The 27,688-nt window shown below is 38.4% G+C and overlaps 2 protein-coding genes across 2 annotated transcripts; both read left to right on the forward strand.

Moving 5' to 3' along the window:
* Positions 1-7,732: 7,732 nt before the first annotated feature.
* On the forward strand, positions 7,733-8,782 carry LOC136782959 (uncharacterized). The gene has a single exon (XM_066742741.1). It carries the CDS (start codon positions 7,733-7,735, stop codon positions 8,780-8,782), a length of 1,050 nt encoding a protein of 349 aa, XP_066598838.1.
* A 3,156-nt stretch (positions 8,783-11,938) lies between these two features.
* On the forward strand, positions 11,939-27,037 carry LOC136782960 (uncharacterized). The gene is made up of 7 exons (XM_066742742.1): positions 11,939-11,962; positions 12,005-12,217; positions 12,320-12,478; positions 13,142-13,312; positions 15,333-16,310; positions 20,749-21,817; positions 26,961-27,037. Exons 1-7 carry the CDS (start codon positions 11,939-11,941, stop codon positions 27,035-27,037), a joined length of 2,691 nt encoding a protein of 896 aa, XP_066598839.1.
* The last annotated feature ends 651 nt before the right edge of the window (positions 27,038-27,688 follow it).

The following is a 27,688-nucleotide window of genomic DNA, read 5'->3' on the forward strand; positions in this document are numbered from 1 at the left end:
CTGAAGCGGTAAAACATACCATTACTTTGGTAGAAAATACCAAACCTATCTTTAAAAAACCCTATAGGTTACCTGAAAAGCATAAACAGGAAATTGATAAACAAATTTCTCAGCTAGAAGCTGACGGAATAGTACGGCCGAGCCGAAGCCAGTGTAACGCGCCACTGCTCGTGGTACCCAAGAAACCCGATGCACAAGGAAATATAAAAATGCGCATCGTCGTAGATTTTCGCAAGCTAAACGAAGCTACTATAGGTGATGCCTATCCATTGCCAAACATCACCGAAATATTGGACCAACTAGGCCACTCGAAATATTTCACCACCCTTGACCTAGCCTCTGGATTTCACCAGATAGGCATGGCCGAAGAAGACAAGGAAAAAACAGCCTTCTCCACACCCCTAGGGCACTACGAATACAACCGCATGCCCTTTGGATTGAAAAACGCGCCAGCTACGTTCCACCGCTTAATGAACACCGTATTATCTGGACTCCAAGGGATCCAATGTTTCGTTTACCTTGACGACATAGTAATTCACGCCCCTACTCTAATAGAGCACAACAAAAGACTGAAACAAGTGTTCATTCGACTGCGTGAAAATACTCTAAAGCTGCAACCGGAAAAATGCCGTTTCCTTCGCAAGGAAACTTGTTACCTGGGTCATATAATTACGGACAAAGGCATCTCTCCAGACCCAACTAAAATAGAAGCTGTAAAAAATTTTCCAGCACCCAAGAGCGTAAAGGACGTACAATCCTTTTTAGGCCTAGCAGGCTATTACCGAAGGTTCATTGACCATTTTGCTGACCTGTCGAAACCCATGACGAACCTATTAAAGAAAGGAGTGAAGTTCAACTGGACCTCCCTAGAACAATCATCATTTGAAAATCTAAAAGAAAGATTGACTACTGCACCACTTTTACAGTATCCAGACTTTCATCTTCCTTTCATTTTGACCACGGACGCCTCCAATAAATCAATAGGAGCCGTGTTATCGCAAGGCGAGGTAGGCAAAGACCTCCCCGTTGCTTACGCCAGCAGAACGCTTAACAAGGCCGAAGTAAACTACAGCACCACGGAAAAAGAATTAGCAGCTATAGTTTGGGCTGTACAAAATTTTCGACCTTACTTATATGGTACTAGATTTACCATCATCACCGATCATCAACCACTTACTTGGCTTTTCAATGTAGAAAACCCAGGCTCCAGATTGATGCGTTGGAGATTAAAGTTAGCCGAGTACGATTACGAAATTAGATACAAACCAGGTACTCAGAATACAAACGCAGATGCGCTAAGTCGTATATACGTGACCACGCGCTCCAGAGCACGGCAAGCCGCCCCAAGGCCAACCGACTCAAACGAAGATGCAACCTCAGCTAACTCCGACGCCGAGGAAGAAACAGCTGATGAGAAATCATCGACCTATACTCCCACTATGATAAATCAAATCCTTTACGAGTATCACGATACTCCATTCGGAGGACATGAAGGCGTAAATAGAACCCTGCAAAGAATTAAAATTAAACACGTATGGCCAAATATGAAAAAGGACATCGAAGAATACATAAAAAAATGTGACAAGTGCCAGCGCAATAAAACAGGCAACGTGAAACGTGCACCAATGCAGATAACAGACACGCCAGTAGAACCCTTCGAAAAGGTCGCCCTAGATATAATAGGACCATACCCTGCGACCAAACAAGGAAACAAGTATGCCTTAACCTTCCAAGACCTTTTTACAAGATACAGCATAGCCTTACCAATTCAAGACCAGTCAGCCTCTACTGTGGCACGACTATTCGTTGAAAGGATCATTTTTTCTTACGGGTTACCTCAAAAGGCTTTAACTGACCAGGGTACTAACTTTCTAAGTAACCTATTTAAGGACGTCTGTAAGCTATTAAAAATTGACAAAATACAGACCACGGCATACCACCCACAGTCGAATGGTGCGCTAGAAAGGTCGCACCGAACATTGGCGTCGTACTTAAAAAACTTTGTCAATGAAGATTTAGATAACTGGGACGAATGGTTACCCTACGCCATGTTCACCTATAACACTACGCCACACACAGCTACAGGCCGAACGCCTTTTTCACTGCTATTCGGACGCGAGGTTGAATTACCGACCACGCTCAAATATCCGCCGCAACCTACGTATACATTTGAAGATTACTATAACGAGCTCCGCGAAAGAATTCGCTCAACGGGTAACATAATGAAAGACCAATTAATATGGGAAAAGGAAAAATCGAAGGTCTATTACGATTACAATACACAAGAATCAAATTACGAAGTAGGAGACCAAGTATTGTTAAAGCGAGAAATGATTCGCGCTGGAAGACCGAAGAAATTGGAACCCCTATACGACGGTCCTTATACCATAACCGCAAAACTAAGCGAGTTAAATTATGAGTTAGCAGTGGGTAAAAAGAAAATCGTAACCCACGTCAATAGGCTAAAGCCGTATCACGTGTAGTTACCGACTCAACCACCCACACATACCATCCTCTCTCACCTCCTTTTCCCATCACCCTAATCAATTTCCTACTACAATTTACTCTTATAATTACTATTAAAATTAAATCAATTCTATATGCTACTACCACTAGAATTATCTAACCATAATAATAATTTTTATGAATAATCAACCCTAAAATACTTTTTATTATAATTACAAATCTAAACTTAATTCCTTCAAGCAAAAAAAAAAAATATATATATTTATATGTATATAATTCTCATTTCTACGGTATTTTTATAATTTTTCCCCTTTCATATTATTACTATTATTAATTTTTCTACTCTCCTTCCTTTTCACTTTACCTATCTTTTAACCTAACTAGCGAGAAAAGGTACTAGAAATAAAAATTAAACGAACACATTTTAAATAAATTGGAATTTATTCAAAACCAAAAAGAATCACCACGCCTCCACTCACAATTGTTACAACAATTTTTTTTTAAAATATATAAACATTTGTTTTATTTTGAATACAAAAATTTTTTTTTTTAAACTAAATTAAACCGTGGTAACGGAGGACGTCCTTCTCCTCCAACGGCGGACCCGTCCACCCTTCAACCTGCTGGTTGGGATACCCCCAACCACGGTAGGGCTCCACCCCGGTGTACTGGAGCCACCTTATCCCAAACAGGTCGAAGACGACCCAGAAGCTATCCTCCAGGCAGTCATAATCCCACTCATGATGCATCTGGATGCGGTCCGATTTCCGGCACATCCTCCGGAACTGCACCGCACCCACGTTGAAGATTATGACTAAATAAACAAAAGAAAAGGGATAGAAACAACGAAATTAAAATTAAGTAGAAACAAAAACTAAAACAAAAAAAAAAAGAGAGAGACACTCACCATTATCCAGCCTTAAGAAAAGGCGACGCCCCTGGCCGTCAATCTCCCCTCGGTCATACATATCCTTCCGCTTATAAACTTGTACAGCCATGTCACTGTCGGTTTCCGGAATTTTGAGAATCGAAATGAAATTCCCCGTACGGAAACCACTAATATATAGTCCATTCCCCACTTCGCGCAAATTCACGCAAAAACGCTGACCCAATGTCTACGAACCAGACGCACCTTCGCGACCGACTAAAATAACTCCCAGTAAAAAATAAAACTTGTTAAAATTTTTTCACATTAAAACTCCACAATTAACCACACTTACCCTTTATTATAGGTGCATGCTGACCCTTATGGTCATAACGATCCACGGAAGCTCCCAGCAAGTCCAAAACATTCCAACAAAGGTCAACCGGGACTATTTTATGAAAAATTCGGCACGGTCAATTTTTATAAAGAAAAATGGAAATTAGTAATAATCACCGACATAGTAGAATATCGCCAAAGACTCGCGCAACTAGACAAATTCCTATATGATCAAACCCTTTGCTACAAACAAGAAGGAAGAAAAATCTGTAAACACCCCGTTATTGATACCGTCTACAAGCTAGAGACAGCCGAAAAGAACCTAGATGAAATAGATGAAATAACATTACACCAAGAGAGAAACAAACGAGGACTAGCAAACGGAGTAGGATCAATCGGAAAAATTTTATTCGGAATAATGGACAGTAACGACGAAGAAGAAATAAATAAACATCTACAAAGCATAGATCAAACAGTAGAGACCAACAGAATAGCACTCTTAAAACAAATACAAATTATCGACCAAACTATAGAAACTTATAATAACACGATACAAAAAATAGATGCGAACGAAAAAATGCTGATGAAAACAGTACGTGATCTAGAAGCCCAAGCGGACGAGCGAGAAGTTCTATATAACATTAATCTTACATCCGAAGAATTAATGATAGACACGGAACACTTACTAAATTTCGTAATACAGGCGAACCAAGGAGTAATAAATCCAAAAATTATTCGATATACAAAAATTCTCGAATACCTTAAAGATGCGATCCCTCACATCCCTCCTGGCACGCAATTCCCTTTTCCATTAGAAACACTAAATATACATTTAATTTCAAAACTAATGAAACCCACAATTTATACCAAAACCAACAAACTAATTATAGTATTTCACATACCTCTAATAACGCCCAAAGAATTCGATCTCTTGCAAATATATCCAATTCCAATCCCTATTCAGAATTCTACAACATTACACTCCATAATAGATTTAAGACAGGAATACATAGCAATAGACAGCATTGCTGAGCACTATACAGAGTATACTGAAGACGAACTACAAAAATGTTATACGATAAAAGATAATTATTTCTGTCCAACGGATAAACCATCCAACAAAATAAAGACAATTAATCCATGCGAAATTGCATTATATTTAAAATACATAGATATAAATACGTGCGAGCATAAACTTATACATTTAGTGCAACCGATGCTAATTCCCATGAAAAACCAAGCCTCGTGGATATACTCCACACCGCGATTAGAAATTGTAGAAGTAATCTGCAAACAAAAACCTACTTATAATATAGAATTAATGGGCTCCGGAGTAATTAATTTATATAAAAATTGTATCCTAACAGCTACTGATTTTGTTTTGGAACCCGTACAAACCTCCAAGCCCAACAAACATAAACACTATATCCCGCACTATAATTTCTCTTTGAGAGCCATAGATCCTGAAAACTACGTAGCAGCAATCAACACAACCAAAATTCCCAGGCTGCATAACATCCTGAACAAGGTCAACGACCTCAACACGCTCAGCATCCAGCTAAAACAGCTGAAAAAGGATGTACAAAACGAAGACCTAGGACAACACCACACCTATCAACATATGGCCATCTCATATTCTACTACAACGTTAATCATCATAGGATTAACCATTTACATAATCTGGCGATATCTTCACAGAAGACCAAAACCTAAGCCAATACTCAGGTCAATACAGGCATTGCCATCCAATGCCATCGTAACAGATGACGCCGCCGCCCCAGCAACGGACGACGCTGCCCCGACGCACATGATCATCGTCACACCTGAGCAAGCAGTAAACCTTCAATACAACCCCGATTATTAACCACCCACCCTCTTTTTCCAGGGGGGGAGGGGTGTTATGTACATAGAATAAACATACATAACTCATTGCTACAATAAGCATTATATAATTAATATTATTAATATTATTATCATTTAAAGATATAATTAATAACTCTAAATCTATCATAATTATATTAAAATATCAATAGCCTCATTGTAAAGGAGAGATACTCCTAAAAGCGACAAATTCCTAAATGTAATACGAAGCGCCAGACGCAGCTCGTTCACACAGTCGCCAAGGCTAAGTCCCGACACGTGGCAAAATGCACTTCGACGGCAGTCGAATGTTCTAGAACAATGACGCATTTGACCATTGGGACCCGCAAATGTTACCATATAAGGTAATGTTTGACGCTGCACTTTGAGGGTAGGAGCCCCAAACGTGCAGCCCCAAAAATCAGTTCGAGTCAAAAGCTAGAAGGAACAAGTCGAGTCTCCTAGGACCTTCAGTCCTCTTATCTCTTAAACTTATCCAGGCAATCCTTTGTCTCTTAAAACTATAATTATCTAGCTCATAGCTCTGGTTATCAATTTGTATAAAGAAGAAACATTGTAAATCAACGTCAATAAACTTTATTATACAAAAGAATTTCGAGTTTGTCGTGAATCAGCGATAGAACCACAACAAAACATTCGCCCAATTCTCAATCATACCATTTCCCAAAAACATTTACTCTCCTTCCGTGGATGGCAATTACAATATCCTTTAAGCGGGTAACTACATTACCATCACACGGAAGGTTCATCTATGCTCACTCACTCACTCACAAGCATACTCAAGGGGACGGGAGGCGCTAAGGGGGAGGAAGGAGAACCAAAAGAATTATGTATTTCTGTAACGTGCTTCTACCACGTTACAATATATATAGTTATTTTTAAATGTAAAAATTGGAAAAATATTAAATTTTATTTCCTACGATTTTTACTATAAACCTTATGTCCGAGATCGGGGGGAGCGGAAAATGTTGAGAAATAGATTCCGCATTTTTCCGCTATATCTCCCTTTCTTTTTTGCGCTCACAGTAGACGGCTAGACCGACAGCGTCTAGCCGCTCTATCTGTCCGTGTCTCTCCGCGGCGCGCTTGCGCGTCTTCTGGCCCTGGCGCGTCGCGGCCGCGACGCGACACGACTTGCGCGCTTGGCCACTAGGTGGCCAGTGCCCGCAGCAACTCTCTCGCTGGCAAGATTAGTGTCGCGTAATTACTTAGATGGGTCCTTGATAAGGACCCATCGCACCCCAGACTGGCTCGACAGCTGTATAGCAGCAGCAACAGCAGCATTTTTGACGCCTTATCGGCAACGCCTTCCGGCACCCGCCTCACCGGCTTTTTGACGCCTCTACGGCAGCGCCTCCACGGCCATCTAACGAGCGCCTCCACCGGCGAACTCTTCTGGTGAATCACTTTGGTAAGTATCACCAACTACCCACCGCCTACCAAGAGGGGACTTCCCCTCTGCGGCAATTTCCTCCCTCCTAAGGGAGATTTCTCCGGGGACTTCCCGGGAGGAATTAAACCCTCTCCTTCCTCTCCACACTGCCTACGAGGACTACGTTGGACCCAGTGTTCCGACCCTCAATCCAGGGCTCTCGAAAGAGTCGGGTAGTGGGAGGGGTAAACTCACCCTAGGGGTTGGGGTGGCTCGGAGCCACTAGAGCTCTTGGAGAAGGTGGCTGAGGGGTAAGGGGACTTCCCCTTCCCTAAAACCACTTCTCCACATCTGCTTCCTCCCGAGGCTGGGGATTTTACTGGGGAGTAACCCAGGGAAAATTGTCCAGTCCGGGAGTTGTTAAGTTCGCGTTCCTTTCTGGGGAATTTTAGTCTCTAGGGTTCTTGGGAATCTTCGTCAACCGAAATTCCCTAGAATTTGAAGACAATAAATTTCCTAGGAAGTCTATAATTAAGTATAGCGGCTTTATTGTATATATTTTTGTACCATATTATTTATTGAATAAATCTCCTATTTTCCATTAACCTGTGTTTTGACAATTTTATTTCAAGAACAAAAAACCTTCTCTTCTGACCACAGGTTCGGAGCCGACTTGGGACATTGTTTCGCACAAATTTTTGGTCCTTCGAGCCGGATTTCCGGCAAAAAACGTTCGAAGTGCATCAGTGCTCCTGAGTGGGTGTTCCGGGCTGTGTTTAGGGTTTGGTTTTTTCTGGAATAGAGTTTCAAAAATGGCTAGCTCAGGGGAATTATTAGAAGCAATCAATTACGTGCCCATGATTCGGGATGAATTCGTTCGGCTGGTCGTTAACATCAAAAAGCGTGGAGTCAACAATTTCACCCTTCCCTTCTTGGAGGATAGGCATGCCGCTGTAGAGAAGTGGCTTAAGGTGTTGCATAAAACTCACGTTAAGATCACTACTCACACTAAACCGGCCGAATTAGCTAAAATGGAGTACGTGACGGAAAACTGGTATCAAGCAGCCCTTGATGCCCACAGTGACGCTGAAGAATTTATTCTGGGACATCTAGACGAATTTCGATCCAGTGGTGCAATGTCTGCATCAGGCCCCACTGCGCCTTCAGGCGAAATAAACCACATCAGGCTTCCAGTTATCGATTTACCAAAGTTTTCCGGGGATTACTTAGAATGGAACAACTTTTATGAAACGTTCAGTTCCATTGTTCACAAAAAAGTACAGGCCTCCGGGCGGGACAAGTTTCATTATCTAAAATCCTGTTTGCAAAGAGAAGCGGCAACAGTCATTAAATCTTTAGCGATCACCTCCGAGAACTATGAGATAGCATGGGACACACTAGTAGCTAGGTATACTGACAAACGGATGATCACGGATACGTTCTTAGATCAGATCTCGCAAGTACCCACGCTTCGTGGTGACAATTTTAAGGTTCTGAAAGAAGTTAGGGACTCAGTCACGGTTGCTCTCAACGCCCTTAAAACTATGGATTACGGCGTCGATCATTGGGATCCTATCATTGTTCATTCACTGAAGAACAAACTGGATGACACCCTTCGTTTGGCCTGGGAGATGTATCTGGGAAGCAGCAAGGATTATCCCACCTTTCTTCAATTTTCGGAGTTTCTAACGCGTCACGTTAACTCCTTGCAATCCTTAGGTAACAAAACTAAGACTTCCAAAAAGGAATCGGGGAGATCTTTGAAGTCACACGCTACTAGCGTGAATAGTACCGGTTGCGCTCACTGTGGTAGTAACCATCTCTTGTATCAGTGCAAGGCAGCGTTGCCAAGTGTAGTGTAATTACACTACGTAGTGTCCATATCCTATAGCGTAGTGTCCTTTCGGACACTACGCTATAAGATGTGTAGCCTTTGGGATACTACGCTATAAGATATGTAGCATTTGAGATACTACGCTATAGGATGTGCAGTATTTCGGATACTACGCTATAAGATGTGTAGTACGACACTATAATTTCTGTTAGTATATTAGTTTTCTATAGTGTAGTAATAGTCTTACGAACAATACTTCGTAATACTTCTATCTTCCTCGTGTATTTTGACAGTTTATCTAGAATTGTTTGTTATTATTGAACTTTGTAAAGAATATTGAAGTGAAAATTGTTCTGATAATGCATTTATATGCATATATAATTACCTAGTAAATTGAAAATTAAATAAATTTTTAAATATCGTGTTGGTCATTATTAAATAAATAATTTTATTCTTTTATTTTATCCCGAGGATGAATGATCCCTTATAATAATGTTGTAAAAAGTTTATCCTTTTTATAATTTTTAAGAATTTTAAAAAGTATGAAAATTTATTACTCTTGTATAATAAATAGTTGTTTTTCTTGTTTATATGAATTTTATTGAAATTAAATGTCTTTATTTATGTGAAAATGATCGTTGTGGAGATAATAAATTTATGTAAATGTCAACTGAGTTCTTTTTCCTGTAAATTATTATTAAGGGGTGATACTCCTGTAAAACGTTGTTTTTTAAAGAATTTTTATTACAAGAAGAGTAAAATATTTATTGATTCGCCGTAAAGTGCATGTTAATTAATATTAAAGTTAAACGTTGCTGATTCACCCAATGCTGATGCCAATGAATAATCCATCGTTATGGATATTTAACACTCCGCATAAAGAAATTCTATAAGTAATTTGTAAAAACAAACCTAAGTTCAGCATAGAATTAGTGGGCTCCGGAACGATTTATTTACATAATAATTGTTTGTTAACAGCTACTGATTTTATGTTGGAAACAGTACAAACCTATAAAATAAGCAAGTGAAGGAATTATATTCCAAGCCATAAATTTTCTCTTAATACAATTGATCCCAAAAACAGCATAAATGCAGCGGACATCAACAAGATACCTCGATTCCACACTATACTAAGTAAACTCAACGAACAGATAATACCCTCAGCGCCCAGCTCAAGGACCTCGAGAAGGACCTAGATAAAAAGGTCAAGGGAGAGGTCACTACCTGTTTCCTATCAATTTATTTTATACTATTCAACATTGTAAAATAACTCTACGAGGACAGAATAAATTTAGTTGTACCAATGTGATTGAATTTGCTTATCGCAGTGTAAACCCATAACAATATAATGAAATTTAACAAAAAAAAGCCTAAAAATTAAAATTTGAGGTTGTTTTGAACAGAAATGTCGTTTTTTTTATAAACAAAAGGAGAAAAAATTTATTTATAATGGTTTTTTTAATGAAGTTTGAGGTATACTTTGCTTATTGCTGAGGCCAATAAGTTAAAAAATGTATTTGCAAAATTTCCAGTAAATTAGACAAATAATTTTTTATTTGCATTTCACGACGCGAAAAATTAAACGTTTTGAGAAAAACGCGTTTAAAGTTTTTGGACTTAAAAGTTCTGTTTACTAACACTTTTATGAATTTCATCCTTATCAAAGTTTAATCTGTTTGCCGTACATGTACATATATGTATTGAATAATATTCAAATAGCAAATTATGTATAAAGCTTATTAGGCCAAACAAGGCATAAGACAAAACTGCGAACTCGTTTTCTTATTTCATCTCATATATGCGTTTTGAGAGTATAGCTTCGATAGATTTGTAAAGATTCTTAAATTATTTTTTTTCACTTGAAACTTTGGGAATATATTCTTCACATGTTAAAGAATCTTTTTACAATAAAAAATTGTTAACAAACAATTTGTAAATTACTCTTCCACCTTAATAATAGTCATACTTCTTTAAATAAAGTATCTATATATACAGGAATAACGAAAAGTGTGGAATGTTACATGCTGCCTCACTCTCCAGTATCACCATATATGAGCTAAACGAAATAAAAAATAAAGCAATGATATTTGAATATCAGGTAGACATTGAACTTAACTTATTGATATAACTATATTAAAACATAGATTTTAAATAGAATATACATTGGAGTAAACATTCCTATCCTGGGTGCAAAGAGAGCATCCCTATACCTTCTCTACCTGAATTATCGCTTATAGAGCAATAAACCAAGAACTATCTATACAATTTACCCTTTTCAGACATCTTTTTTTACATACGAGGAAATCCATCTGCGGTGCAAATAAGCCACCCGGGAGTTTCTCTTTTTTTATGACTATCTACGAAAACCCATCCTGCGATGCAAACATCCTGCTATCGCCAACTTTGTTTTTGGGAAAAATCTTCCTGTGACGTAAAAGAAGTACTTCCCGTCCAGAAAAAATATCCTTAGCCTTCCCTACTCGGTGTACCAAAAATTTCCTCAGCAAAGGAACAACATTCGCTAAACTGAAGATCTGATTGGTCCACAGGGTGGACGATGGACCCCTTCATTTTCTTCTCAAGGAGGGATAATTCATTAAAAGCCCTCGTTAGCCATTAGGCACTGTCTTTTTGTCTGTTTCGTCTTTGATCTTGTTTTTTAAGTTTTTGCTCTAAGCATATCAGCGAAAATCGATAATTATTTTAAATTAATTTCTTCATTTACTGATTTCTTTGGTGAAGTTTAGTGTAATTGTGTGAAAACATTTCTAAAAATAGTAAAAGTGATAAATAAAGCAAAATATAAGCTTTAAATTAAACTACATCATTCAACTACCATCTTCATTCCAATTACGTTTAGTGACACAGACGGTATCTCGAATATACAAATCATCAATAATAAAAATCTCTTTGTAATCCAAAGAAATACGGTTTATGGTTTAATCCCCAGATTAAAACGAGCTGTAGCGGTAAAGCAAAGTATCGTAAAACCGTCCTTTGTTCGAATTAAATAAGTGTTCGATTAGTGGATTATCAATAACATCTGTGAAATACATTTGAAGCATATATCAGTAAAATAGGGGTAAGTTTGTTACATAAAATCTCTCTTCGTCGCTTCTACTAACATTCTTTAATTTTTAAATTTGTAACAATTTCGTTGATATTTCTTTAAAGTATTTTGATAATGGAAGCTGAGCAAGAATTTTCAGTAAATGCCCTGTCTGAAAGCAGGGGTCAAACGTATTAAAAGATTTGGGAAACGGATCCTGCTTTGAAAGATTGGCTTCAGCCTCACGCTTCCAACAAGAAAGCATTATGCTCTATGTGCGAATCTTCCATTTCGGCGCACAATCATACATTACGAAAACACACTCGAAGTAAGAAACATTTGGATTTGATGAGGCGTACAAGTAGCATAAATAGTTTGGACACCGTGGAAACTGCTTTAGAAATTCAAAAAAAAGTAACAAGAATTGAATTAATTTTGACAGGATTCTTTGCAGAACATAACATAGCGTATCGTATAGTAGATCATCTAATACCTCTATTAAAACATTGTTTTCAGGATGTAAATGTTAGCAAAATGTTACGTTTGGGAAGAACAAAATTAACCGCGATGACAGGTGTAATAGCATCTTCGTATAATAATAAATTATGTATTACTTTACAAAAACGCAAATTCAGTATAATGACAGACGAAAGTACAGACGTCTCCAATGTTAAAGTAATTTGCATTATTGTTAGATTTTTCGATGCAGAAATACAACGTATTCGTTGCGCCTTATGGGATTTAATTGAAATTTATAGAGATGAAGATAGCAATGAAACAGCAGAAAATTTATATAACAATATTATTAATTCATTCACTGTTTGCAACATTCCTTTAGAAAATATAACCGGATTTGGTTGAGATGGATGCAATAGTATGATGGGTTCACATAATTCAGTAGCGTCTAGATTTAGAAATGATTGTCCTAATATTACTATTTTGAAGTGCATATGTCATACTGCACATTGATGTGCGAATTATGCTTGTAAAACATTACCACGTGAATGTGAAGATTTAGGGCGCAATATTTATAATTTTTTTAAACTTAGTAGTAAGCGGCAACACCAATTTAAGGAATTTCACATTTTGTTGGATGCTGAAGTGCATAAAATGTTATATAGTGCTCAAACGCGATGGCTTTCATTAAAAGCAGTTGTAGATCGAATTTTAGAGCAATGGGAGCCTCTTCAAATGTATTTCACACAGTTGTGGGAAGAACAGCATTTACCAGCAGCAGAGATAATTTACTCATCCATAACTCATCCATTCGTGAAATGTTATTATTTGTTCTTAAAATGGGTATTACCAAAATTTACAAAATTTAATTGACTATTTCAGTCTGAAAAAGTTATTATTCCATTACTTTACAATCAAGCAGCAGCATTATTTAAAGATATTCTAATTTGTTATATGGACAATAGCTATGTTCTCAGCACGAATGTGAAGGACATAGATCCTGATAACGAGCTTCATTTTCTACCAATAAATGAAATTTATTTAGGTTTAAAGGTAAATACCGAATTGCAGAAACCCGAGATAATACAACAAGCGGAACATGTACAGAATTTTCGTCTGAATACGTTTAATTTGTTAAAAGAAGCAAGCAAAGAGTTATAAAAACGTTTTGATTTTAATGATTTACGTTTGAGAGATTTGGAATGTTTTATTCCTCACAAATCTATTGATCCCCAATTTCATGTAACGGTACCAACATTAACTTCTATTTTTGAAATGTTTCCTCGTAATTTAGATTCTTCCTGTTTCACCAGGCAATCAGTAGATGATGAATGGCGTCTACTACCTTTCGCACAGCTACCACTCGACATTACAAATGAAAAGTTAATAGATGTTTTTTGGGTTAAATTATTAAATTATGATGATATTATGGACCTACAAAAGTACACGAATTTATCTCAATTTGTTTTAAACTTGCTTTGCTTACCTCATTCAAACGCTGAGTGCGAACGACTTTTTAGTAAAGTTAATTTAACGAAAACGAAAAACAGGAACAAAATGAAGACAACTACATTAAAAAATAATTTGACTGCGTGGGAATGTGTTAAGAATAGTGGTACTTGTAAATTATTTGAACCATCCGCAGATATGATAGATCATTGCAATCAAAGCATGTACATTTTAATACATCAAATACAGATAATGAAAATGAAGGTGTTTCCGATGAAGATTCAGAATACTTTATGCTGATGTAACGCCCGTTTCTCAAAATTGCGTAATTTACTGATATTTCAATTATTATCTTAAATTTAAAAAGAATATATAAATTTGTAACTTAATCTATAGTTTTTATTTGAATCTTCGATATTTGAAAATTCTTTAAATTTGTAAAAAAGTTATATGCTTTTAAATAAATAATGTTTATTCTTACAATGTTTTTCTTCATCTCATTTTCATTGCATAAAAATAATATTTTATTTATAAATATATAAAAACAAATAGCTAGATTTCATACAAAAATTATTAATATTATGAAGCACTGTTGAAAATTTAATCAAGATCGGTTGAATAATTTTTAAATGAGAGCTTATGTTACTTCCTAAACTTTGAAAAACTATACATCATATTATTATTTTATTGAGTTTCTGTTATATGCATCATCATATTAATGACGAAAATAGCAGCTAATACAGCCAACGAAGCTAGCCAAGACGCCAAAGACCGATCCTGTTAAAATGGAATTTCAGCTTATCAAAGTCTTAACAAAGATAAATTTTTCTCGATTGAAACTTCCATAAAAGACATTACTCTTCATCCTAAGTAATTAATAATATGATTTTATGTGTACTCAGTTAATTGGCATACGATTTTCGGCACAAATCATCAGTTTTGCAGGTACGGTAATCGAAATCTTTTAATTTGCAAGTGACTTTTCATGATTGGTCAACGTCCTTCCAAATTGACCAATCATATTTAGTCATTCATTCTCGAACGCATCTTAGGTATACTTCCAGTTGAAACTACAGTTTGTAGTCTAGACACTTGCTATACCACGTAGAGTAGTATATTTTGTTCTCGTCACTTACTATGCAGCGTAGTGTAATTCAAAATGGCGGACTTGGCAACGCTGGTGCAAGGACTACCTTGCATTGACCCCTCAGGCTCGTTCAAAGTTCGCATTCTCACAGAACCTCTGCATCAACTGCCTGAGACCCGGACATAGTTGCTCGAATTGTTCTTCCTCATCACGATGCAAGAAATGTAGTAAAATGCATCATACCTTACTGCATTTTGACAAATCTGGCACCGGGGGGGGAAGGCACGGGGGACTACCCCCGCAGTCAACTCCGCTTCCGAGCCCGAACCCTTTAGCTCGAATACTACAACACATCTCAGTGTTTCCGACACACGATCAGTGCTATTGGCCACTTTCGCTGCCCGAATTGACGCTCATGACGGTTCTCGTGCTATAGTCCGCGGATTAGTTGACCCGGGCTCAGAAACTTCTTTTATCTCAGAAAACTTAGCTCAGTAGTTACGTATACCGCGAAAACGTATCAACGCTACCATTCAGGGCGTTTCTGGAAATTCGGCTCACAACGTTCAAGCAGAGGCACAGATTACTCTTCATTCTCTTTCACGGCAAGGTGTCTCGTTAGATGCAACTGCATTAATTTTGCCGAAGATTACTCACTATACACCTCCGACGTATTCCCCGTCGTCCTTTCCAGCACTTAGCGAAATAGATCTTGCTGACAACTTCGCTTCAACCGGGGCTCCAATCGATGTACTTCTTGGTGCAGATTACTATCCTACGTTGGTAGAAGGCCCGGTCATTCATTCTTCTGATCATTCTTTGATTGCCCAGCGGACTATGTTCGGGTGGATCGTATCTGGGGTCTTACCTAGGGCTGGTCGCTCTCATAGTCTCACGGTTCATCATTGCTTTGACATAGAAAACACTCTTCGCCACTTCTGGGAACTGGAAGAAGTTCCTGAGGTCAAACCCATGTCCACAGAGGACTCCCTCTGTGAACAACATTTTGTGGATACGGTATCACGCACCTACTCGGGTCGTTTTGTCGTTGCTTTACCTTTTCGATCCGACATCGAAAAGCATAGTCTAGGTTCTTCTTCTCGGGTAGCAGAGAAAACCTTATCTAGAATACTTCGGCGGTTGGAAAACTCTCCAGACCAGACTGAAAGTTATTCTCAATTCTTACAGGAGTATCTTATGTTGGGACATATGTCTCCTGTTCCTATGAACTCTGATTTTCGCGTCTTCCTGCCTCATCATGCAGTTTTTAAGACCGAGAAACAGAAGACAAAGATTCGCGTTGTATTCAACGCATTTTCTAAAACATCTACGGGCGTCTCGCTTAACGACACGTTATTCATTGGATCCAAGCTCCAGCAGGACATCACGCGGATCCTAATGAATTGGCGTGCCTTTCGATATGTAGGCGTGACGGAAATTGTTAAAATGTTCAGACAGATTCTGGTGCGTCTGAGGACCGCAAGTATCAGAACATTTTATGGAAGACTGATTCCGGTGAGCTTCAGGCTTTCGAACTCAACACGGTGACCTACGGTACGGGACCGGCACCTTTTTTATCCTCGCGAGTTTTGCGCGAATTAGCTTCCACGGACGGGGCTGACTCAGAGATGTTAACTTGTGGGAATTCGGTATCCCAACCACGCCGCCACTAGCTAGCACGCACACAGTGCCAGCGGTACATCGGTGAGCCAACCCCACTACTGTCGCCGCTCGCTGGTCACGCACACAGCTACATCGATACGTGCGTGTCTCGGCTTTCGCCGTTGAAGTTCGGTTAGCTCCGGTGAGGTATGAGTACGAGAGGGATGAATATACTTTTCTCGGACCTCTTTTTCGCTCTCTATTTCTCCCAAGTTTAGCCAACGACCCGCGCCAAACTCCTTTTCCACGGTATCGGCCGGCTCGATGCAATGGGAAAATAAATTTACTTTTTGACAATTATAATTCATGAAAATTTTTAAATGTTATTACAATTTAACAATTATTCTGAAAATGGTAAAAAATTATAATGAAAAAAAAAATAAAAGTAACAAATAAATAATATGGTCCGTGACAGTAATTGAAAGAAAATATCCTTGTTATATTGCACAAAATGATCACTGAAGTGTGACATTTAAAATTCATAAAATAAAAAAAAAATATACGAAAATATATTAAAGATTGATTAATTTGAAAAAATGGTTAAAAATTAGATAAAAACTCGACCATTCTCTTACAATATCACTGCACCGATAGCAATTCGGATTTGCAATTATGACCAAATTCATTAATATGTACTATGAAATGTAAAAATCTGACCTAATTTTTATGTTGAGAGCCTAATAACAGAAAATGTGGGGCTTCTCGGAAATTTCTTCGGTTATTTTCCAGTATGGAACACCTAAGCGATCTGAAATATCCTAAAATATATGCAAAAATAATAATAGGAAATAAAAATAGGACTTAATATATCACAATGTGAAATAATGTGAAGAAATAGCTCAAACCATCTATTTTAAAACTTTTTTTATGCAAAATTTGAGTGTAGAAGGTACTTCCGCCTTGAAACTTTTGCAAATTCATATATAATTGTTGATAACTAAATAATTATTGCTCCAGAATGTACTTAAAATAAAAGTTTATTGAAATTGAGTTTTACGCTATAATATTGATAAATCTGACTTTATCTCTGCATTGAGAAGCAAATAACTCAATTTCTCATGCTTCTCGGATGTTTCTTCGGCTATAATCAGGTATAATATGTCCGAATGAACACAAATAGATGCTATTAATTATCAATAACTTATGTGGGAATCAAAATTGGGAATTCTAAGCTATGCTACAAAATAATAACCAGAAATGGCTAAAATTGTCCAATTTCAAATTGATTTTCTACAAAATTTAAGTATCCTAGGCGCTTTCGGTTTGAATTTTTTGCAATTTCAGTTATGTCCGAAGAATCATCCGAGAAATACGAGAAATTCAGTTATTTGCCTCTGAATATTTGCATAAAGTCAGATTTTTCAATATCATAGGGTAAAACTCAATTTCAATAAATTCACCATTTTAGAGCTTTCAGAATTTCGGGCAACTTCAGCTTTAGAAGAAGAGCGACTACCGCTAACCAACCAACACATTTTTATATGTCATCCGTGTAAAGTGATGTAGCGTTTACCAAAAACTCTAAGCAAATCAAAATCCTTTTCCTCATTTAGTTTTTAATTTTTATAAAATGCTTATATGTAGCCATTAATTAATAAGATTTGGTAATAAATACATAAAATGCGTTCTTATTATATCAAATAATAAGTTGAGGCACAATAAATTCAATGTTTTTATATTAATCTGCTAACAAATACATTTTTTGTATTTATTTTTGAGTCCAATAAGTTAATGGTTATTAAAAAAAAAATTCCTTGTAATGAAAAAAAATGAAAAAATTTTAAGGTTCGCCAAGACTCGAACCCGAGCCTGCCGCGTACCAACCGGCTGCCTTACCATCTGCGCTACAGTGCTCATTTGGTATACCAAAAGCAAAACAGCCTTTTAAAGACTGGCTACAATTCTTTCATTAACTCGTCATAAACGATTAAAAATAGCTGCCATAATAAATACACTTATTTACACAGCATTATTACACTAAATTTATTATGTTTTTAATTTGAAGCATACATTTTGCATGAAGATATGATAGTTTAACGGTAACCATGCAGTACACTAAATACAAAGCTATTCATATACTACATTGTCGTAAATTATTCGACTACACGTAACATATATTGTAATATTACTTAATTAATTGACGACAATGTAGCATATGAATAGCTTTGTATTTAGTGTACTGCATGGTTACCGTTAAACTATCATATCTTCATGCAAAATGTATGCTTCAAATTAAAAACATAATAAATTTAGTGTAATAATGCTGTGTAAATAAGTGTATTTATTATGGCAGCTATTTTTAATCGTTTATGACGAGTTAATGAAAGAATTGTAGCCAGTCTTTAAAAGGCTGTTTTGCTTTTGGTATACCAACTGAGCACTGTAGCGCAGATGGTAAGGCAGCCGGTTGGTACGCGGCAGGCTCGGGTTCGAGTCTTGGCGAACCTTAAAATTTTTTCATTTTTTTTCATTACAAGGAATTTTTTTTTTAATAACCATTAACTTATTGGACTCAAAAATAAATACAAAAAATGTATTTGTTAGCAGATTAATATAAAAACATTGAATTTATTGTACCTCAACTTATTATTTGATATAATAAGAACGCATTTTATGTATTTATTACCAAATCTTATTAATTAATGGCTACATATAAGCATTTTATAAAAATTAAAAACTAAATGAGGAAAAGGATTTTGATTTGCTTAGAGTTTTTGGTAAACGCTACATCACTTTACACGGATGACATATAAAAATGTGTTGGTTGGTTAGCGGTAGTCGCTCTTCTTCTAAAGCTGAAGTTGCCCGAAATTCTGAAAGCTCTAAAATGGTGAATTTATTGAAATTGAGTTTTACCCTATGATATTGAAAAATCTGACTTTATGCAAATATTCAGAGGCAAATAACTGAATTTCTCGTATTTCTCGGATGATTCTTCGGACATAACTGAAATTGCAAAAAATTCAAACCGAAAGCGCCTAGGATACTTAAATTTTGTAGAAAATCAATTTGAAATTGGACAATTTTAGCCATTTCTGGTTATTATTTTGTAGCATAGCTTAGAATTCCCAATTTTGATTCCCACATAAGTTATTGATAATTAATAGCATCTATTTGTGTTCATTCGGACATATTATACCTGATTATAGCCGAAGAAACATCCGAGAAGCATGAGAAATTGAGTTATTTGCTTCTCAATGCAGAGATAAAGTCAGATTTATCAATATTATAGCGTAAAACTCAATTTCAATAAACTTTTATTTTAAGTACATTCTGGAGCAATAATTATTTAGTTATCAACAATTATATATGAATTTGCAAAAGTTTCAAGGCGGAAGTACCTTCTACACTCAAATTTTGCATAAAAAAAGTTTTAAAATAGATGGTTTGAGCTATTTCTTCACATTATTTCACATTGTGATATATTAAGTCCTATTTTTATTTCCTATTATTATTTTTGCATATATTTTAGGATATTTCAGATCGCTTAGGTGTTCCATACTGGAAAATAACCGAAGAAATTTCCGAGAAGCCCCACATTTTCTGTTATTAGGCTCTCAACATAAAAATTAGGTCAGATTTTTACATTTCATAGTACATATTAATGAATTTGGTCATAATTGCAAATCCGAATTGCTATCGGTGCAGTGATATTGTAAGAGAATGGTCGAGTTTTTATCTAATTTTTAACCATTTTTTCAAATTAATCAATCTTTAATATATTTTCGTATATTTTTTTTTTATTTTATGAATTTTAAATGTCACACTTCAGTGATCATTTTGTGCAATATAACAAGGATATTTTCTTTCAATTACTGTCACGGACCATATTATTTATTTGTTACTTTTATTTTTTTTTTCATTATAATTTTTTACCATTTTCAGAATAATTGTTAAATTGTAATAACATTTAAAAATTTTCATGAATTATAATTGTCAAAAAGTAAATTTATTTTCCCATTGCATCGAGCCGGCCGATACCGTGGAAAAGGAGTTTGGCGCGGGTCGTTGGCTAAACTTGGGAGAAATAGAGAGCGAAAAAGAGGTCCGAGAAAAGTATATTCATCCCTCTCGTACTCATACCTCACCGGAGCTAACCGAACTTCAACGGCGAAAGCCGAGACACGCACGTATCGATGTAGCTGTGTGCGTGACCAGCGAGCGGCGACAGTAGTGGGGTTGGCTCACCGATGTACCGCTGGCACTGTGTGCGTGCTAGCTAGTGGCGGCGTGGTGGGGATACCGAATTCCCACAAGTTAACATCTCTGGGCTGACTTCCCTCTCGCGCAGGATGTTTTGTTAAATTCTACATACGTAGATGATATACTTTTCGGGGCTCATGACTTAAAGCAACTCAGTTCGGTCAGGGAACAACTCATCGCTCTACTAGCGAAAAAGGGCTTCTCCTTGAGCAAATGGGCATTCAATCAACAGGGGACTTCCCCGCTTGAACCTACCGAGCCGCACTCTTTCTTTGAGGATCCTGCTGGGTCAAGTAAAGTCTTGGGCATATATTGGGATCACGGGGATGATAGCTTTCGCTTCCGTGTCTCTCCTTCATCTATTGGTGTACTAACCAAACGCATCCTCTTATCAGAAAATGCTAAGATCTTTGATCCATTGGGATGGATCTCTCCAATAATCATCACATTAAAGCAGTTAATGCAATCCACCTGGTTACTCAAACTCGCTTGGGATGAAGAGATTCCTGAGCCGGTGCAGTCCAAATGGTTCAAGAGTTATGAGCAGCTCCGCGACTTACAGTCTTTACGCATTCCCCGCTGGACCGGCCAAACTCCCAATATTGGAGAACGCCAATTGATCGGATTTTGCGACGCATCAGAGTTGGCCTACGGTGCTGTAGTCTACGAACGTCTTACGGATGGCAACGGTCATCTGTCGGTACATTTAGTAATGTCTAAAACAAAAGTCGCACCGATTAAGACCACTTCAATACCTCGGTTGGAGTTGGTTGCAGCCGCACTCCTAGTCAAGCTATTGGTTCATGTAAAAGAAAGTCTTGTCGGGAATTGTGATGCGATTCGTTGCTACTCGGATTCGCAGGTCGCGTTAGCTTGGATAGCAAAGCAACCCGTACACTGGAAGACGTTTGTGGCCAATCGCGTTTCATATATTCAAACGCATCTTCCTGAAGCCAGCTGGCATCATGTAACTAATAAGCTGAATCCTGCCGAGTTGTGCTCAAGAGGAGCCAGTGCTCAACAGTTATCAGAGGACTCACTTTGGTGGCATGGGCCTGCTTTTCTCCGTGAGCCAATCGTCAATCCTGTTCAGGTCTTTGAAACCATGGAAGAAAGTCGGAAGGTAGCGTTAACCGCTCAATTAGACACAACTCAGTGTTGGTTTTTTGATAAGTTTTCGTCTTGGTCTAAACTGGTCCGAGTTATGGCTTATGTTCTTCGATTTGTCCAGCGGACCAGGAAAACCGGCCAAGGGGAGGACTCCCTCCTGTCTGCATTGGAAATTCGCAGTTCAATTGAAGCCTTGGTAAAGGTTGTTCAACGAACACACTTCGCCAACGAAATCTCAGCCTTGAGTCATGGATTACGTATACCGTCGCGATCAAAGCTTCTTTCCTTATATCCTATAATGGATCCACAAGGAATTTTACGAATAGGGGGGCGGCTTCGAAACGCCGAAATTTCTGAACTAACGAAACACCCCATTATTCTACCGGACTGTCACTTAACTGCCATACTCATTAGGCAAACCCACCTAGATACACTGTACGGGGGACTCCAATTAACTTTGTCCACGTTGCGACAAAAGTTTTTGGTCGTGAATGCGCGAAATCTAGTAAAATCATGTGTTCATAAATGCATCACGTGTGTTCGCGAACGCGCTAAACTCGGTAGCCAACTTATGGGTTCACTTCCTGCCGCTAGGGTTTCTCGCAGTTTCACTTTTGAACACACCGGAGTAGACTATGCCGGGCCCTTTTTGGTGAAATTACATCACGGTCGTAATGCAAAATCCATAAAATGCTACGTGGCAGTGTTTGTATGTCTATCTACCCGTGCTGTTCACTTGGAACTCGTTTCTCGACTGGATACCGAGGCCTTCCTCGCCGCGCTGTCTCGGTTTATCTCTCGTCGTGGAAAACCCGCCGTCATGTACTCAGACAACGGCCTTAACTTTCAAGGAGCAGACGCAGAACTCAAACGCGCCTACCAATGCGCTCTAGAAGCCGCCCGCACTCAGAAAACTGATTCCCTCGGCAAAATCGAGTAGAAATTCATTCCGGTCGCCACTCCTCACTGGTGCGGTCTTTGGGAGAGTGCGGTAAAAAGTATGAAGCACCACCTAAAGCGCTCCCTCGGAGTCTTCGTGCCAAATTTCGAAGAAATGACCACTCTACTGACCAAGATTGAGGCCTGCCTCAACTCACGGCCTATCTCGCGGTTACATGATGATCCAGAGTCATTGGACGTACTCACTTCAGGGCATTTCTTTCAGGTCGGGCGTTAAATTCCCCCCGGAATTTTCCACCTTGGATTTACGCGAATCTTCATTAAACCTTTGGCAAAACGTGACTAGAATCACCGAGACCTTCTGGAAGAAGTGGTCTTCCGAATACCTCTACACATTGCAGAATAGGCCAAAATGGCAGAACACTAACTCGGAATTTGGTGAAGGAGATTTGGTTCTGATCAAAGTACCCAACAACCCCCGGCGCATGTGGACCTTGGGGCGGATTCTTAAACTAGTACCTGGAGTAGACGGGGTAGCTCGTGTAGCTATACTCAAAACCGCGAAAAAAGAGATTCAACGGAGTCTCTCGCAACTTTGCAAACTCCCTGCGTAGCCCTCGTTTCGGGCCTTATCAGGGTCTGTCTTTACCCTGTTATTCGGCATCCTGAAACTCTTCGGGTTGCCCTCTTTCCTTCTCAAGCTTCCTGGGACTCTTCAGGTTGCTTAACTTTCTCCTTCTTGGCTTCCTGGGACTCTTCAGGTTGTCTATTCTCTTTCCTGGTTTCCTGGGACTCTTCAGGTTACCACCTCCTCTCTCGGGCGTCCTGGGACTCTTCAGGTCGCCCTATTTCCTGTTCCAAACCTTCAGGAACACGTATGACTTCCGCCATGTCTTTTCTTCCAAAACTCCCAAAATACTTACTGAGTCTTTGTACTCATCATGCCTTTTTGGTGCAGCGATTTGATCATGGCGGATTATCCCTGGGCCCACCTCCTGGGCGTGGGATACGCAGACGAGGGGGACGATGTCCTAGAGTTGCATGCCCCCCGGGAGGAGTCTGAATTTCGGCGGCTGTTCGGCCATATTCTCCCGGAGGGGCAAAAGGAGACACCGGCACCGCCACCACCTCCAACCCCAGCAGCACGACCGCGGGCGCGACGGCAGAGGCCCGTCATCGCCTCAAAGAAGAGCATTGCCACGGCGATCTGGTCTGGGAAAGTCCTCGACGATCCCAGCGCCAGGGAGCTCGAGCGCAATGCTCAAAAAATCAGAGTCCGGGCATTCGGGCAAGAGATAGAGGTGCCCCTTTTTACGGCCCTGAAATTGCGCCAATGGAAGGCCTGGGCCCCGCAGGGCAAAATAACCCTGCGGTGGTGGCCGGCCCAAGAACTGCACTCCGTCAAACTGCACGTCCACCTCAAAAAATAGTCGTCTCGTCCCTATCTGTTTTATATCTTTTATTTTTTTTGTTTTGTTGTAAATAAACTTGTTAAACTGAGTTAACTTTATTCTTCCTTGTCTTGACGCCATCGCGTCAACGGGGGGAGTTTGTTCGAGATCGGGGGGAGCGGAAAATGTTGAGAAATAGATTCCGCATTTTTCCGCTATATCTCCCTTTCTTTTTTGCGCTCACAGTAGACGGCTAGACCGACAGCGTCTAGCCGTTCTATCTGTCCTTGTCTCTCCGCGGCGCGCTTGCGCGTCTTCTGGCCCTGGCGCGTCGCGGCCGCGACGCGACACGACTTGCGCGCTTGGCCACTAGGTGGCCAGTGCCCGCAGCAGCTCTCTCGCTGGCAAGATTAGTGTCGCGTAATTACTTAGATGGGTCCTTGATAAGGACCCATCGCACCCCAGACTGGCTCGACAGCTGTATAGCAGCAGCAACAGCAGCATTTTTGACGCCTTATCGGCAACCTCCGCCTTCCGGCACCCGCCTCACCGGCTTTTTGACGCCTCTACGGCAGCGCCTCCACGGCCATCTAACGAGCGCCTCCACCGGCCAACTCTTCTGGTGAATCACTTTGGTAAGTATCACCAACCACCCACCGCCTACCAAGAGGGGACTTCCCCTCTGCGGCAATCTCCTCCCTCCTAAGGGAGATTTCTCCGGGGACTTCCCGGGAGGAATTAAACCCTCTCCTTCCCCTCCACACTGCCTTCGAGGACTACCTTGGACCCAGTGTTCCAACCCTCAATCCAGGGCTCTCGAAAGAGTCGGGTAGTGGGAGGGGTAGACTCACCCTAGGGGTTGGGGTGGCTCGGAGCCACTAGAGCTCTTGGAGAAGGCGGCTGAGGGGTAAGGGGACTTCCCCTTCCCTAAAACCACTTCTCCACATCTGCTTCCTCCCGAGGCTGGGGATTTTACTGGGGAGTAACCCAGGGAAAATTGTCCAGTCCGGGAGTTTTTAAGTTCGCGTTCCTTTCTGGGGAATTTTAGTCTCTAGGGTTCTTGGGAATCTTCGTCAACCGAAAATCCCTAGCATTTGAAGACAATAAATTCCCGAGGAAGTCTATAATTAAGTATAGCGGCTTTATTATATATATTTTTGTACCATATTATTTATTGAATAAATCTCCTATTTTCCATTAACCTGTGTTTTGACCATTTTATTTCAAGAACAATGAACCTTCCCTTCTGACCACAGGCTCGGAGCCGACTTGGGACATTGTCTCGCACGCCTTAATTTATAAAGAAAATTTATTGTAAGTACTTTTTTGTGATTTCTAAAAATTAATTTAAGAAATATTTGTGACATTTATTATATTTACTTTCTCGGTAAACATCTACCGACGCCTATCACGGTCGTCGTTTAGTTAACGATAGAATTCGGTAGCGACCGAGACATTTTTAACGACAATTATCGAAAACTTTGTGTTACAGAATCGCTCTTACCGATATCTCTCGGTAACTCGATTCAATTACCGAAAGTTGTCGGTAACTAGTTACTGAATCCATATAGACGGAAGTTACAGAATCGCTCTTTTCGTTACTGCAAGCGACAAGTATGGGTAGTTAGCGATACCGACAATCATCGCTGGGAAGTTACAGAATCCCAGCAATGGTAGTATGCTGTTCATAAAGCCATCAAAATAAATGTGGTAGCCATACAGGGTTTTTCTCCAACTCCGGCATATAGGAGATTCGTGTTATTTGACTATAGCACTGAATCTGAATGAATCCGAGAACGGTGATTGGTCAGTTTCGTGTATTGCCAACCGAAAACCAGCTATTACCAATTTTATAATTCCAAATACAGGGTCCAGCCGCTATTATCGGTGTGTAGAAATGTTTCTATGCGTTTCGTAAATAGAAAGAGGAGAGAATGAGAGAAGTGTCAAAAGTTTGGAGTGAGGTTAACTAAATAATAATAATGAGAAGTTGATGAAAGTGTAAAGGTAAACCGAAATAATGGAGAATTAATTGTACGTAGTTAAATAACGAATATAGTATATTGAATATTTAAATTGTTAAGAACTAAATTTAATTAAATAATGCATTAAAAATTATAGGTATACTTAAAATGTAGGAAAAGTGGGAGATTGGTAAAGGTTTCGAAAGGTAAAAATTAATAAGAAATGTTATTAAAAATTATTAATTAAAGTTTTAATCTCTTGTTTTTGTACAAAAATAACCATTTCCTTTGCAGATCATCAAGTCTATAAACATATTAAAATATGCATAGCTTGAAAAATGTTTTTACTCGCCAAAAATTCCAGACAGCTGCGTATGGTAAATCAGTGTGCTCGTTTATTGGATATAATTGCAACCAGACGAACAAAGAAAGATTATGAAAAACAATGTAAACGACATGTTAATATCAAGGCACAGATTTAGATAAATTAAGTTTAATTTGTTGCATCTTTTTGTTGTTGTGTTTCATTCGGATAGAAATGAAGCAAATTTCTCTAAACTTTCTACTGTTTGCGGAAAACATGGATCAAACAAATATTCAGATAAGTAACTCATTAGCATTAGGTAGATCTGAAATCCAATCAAGTATGATTCTTTGTGGTTTAATTTTATTACAGGTACTTTCAATATTGATGGGGATTGTTGGGAGAGTTGACTTCAATATACAAATATGATAAGGGTATGCGTGTCATAAAAATTGTCTGGTGGAACATCAAATATACTTCGTTCAAAAGCTCCCTTAGGATTTAGAGGAAAATTTTGTCATTTCTAAACATAATATTGATGATTATAGCAGGGTAAAACATTTCAGATTCTGTATCTCTAATAATGAGAATTATAAAAATTGATTAACAATAATGGTTTCTTTCTAAACAGATAAAATTGAAGTTAGAAGATTGGCTGTAGTGATTTATTTTAATTCTATTACGCTCTGGATTGATGAATTGAAGTGAAGACCATCCGAAAAATTGAAAATTATAAAATCTATGACAATAGATAACAAAGTATTGATTTTGTAATTGTTTATGCTTTAATTGGCTGCAAAGATCTGCGTTAAATCTGATAATAATACTGTGATAAAAGATGCTTTCCTTTTACGATTGAAATGAATTACATTAGCTCATTTGTATAAATTTTTAGTTACACATTCAACCGAGTCATTCAACTTAAATTTAACTAAGGTTTTTTATTAAAAGGAAAGCAGCAAAAATGTCTAACCCTTTAATAGATATTAAATTACGAGATACTTCTGAATGACATTGTATACTATAGCTTTTCTTCATTCAGCTTGAAGAGATCGAAATCTATATGTTTTTGAAATACTGAATATTTATGTTTTAAATTAATATCAATGTGATTTAGCTATGTACTGTTGTGTGTGTATGTATAATAAAAATAAGCATCATAAAACTGTTAATGGAAAAAGTTTAGGTTTTGAATATTTGAAAATATAATAAGTGTTAATATGAAAATTTGCATGGTCTATCAAATATCGCGCTCATTTTGTTACTTAGGAATCTATATTTGCTGCCATTATCAATTTTTAAAATAAATTTACTAAAAATATTTTAAATATTAAATTTATTTATATACACCATTAAATA

This window comes from Prorops nasuta, unplaced genomic scaffold (assembly GCF_024137725.1).
Source record: "Prorops nasuta isolate Cenicafe-Biocafe unplaced genomic scaffold, Cenicafe_Pnas_1.2 PNAS00031, whole genome shotgun sequence".
In the NCBI taxonomy this organism is placed as follows: Eukaryota; Metazoa; Arthropoda; class Insecta; order Hymenoptera; family Bethylidae; genus Prorops; species Prorops nasuta.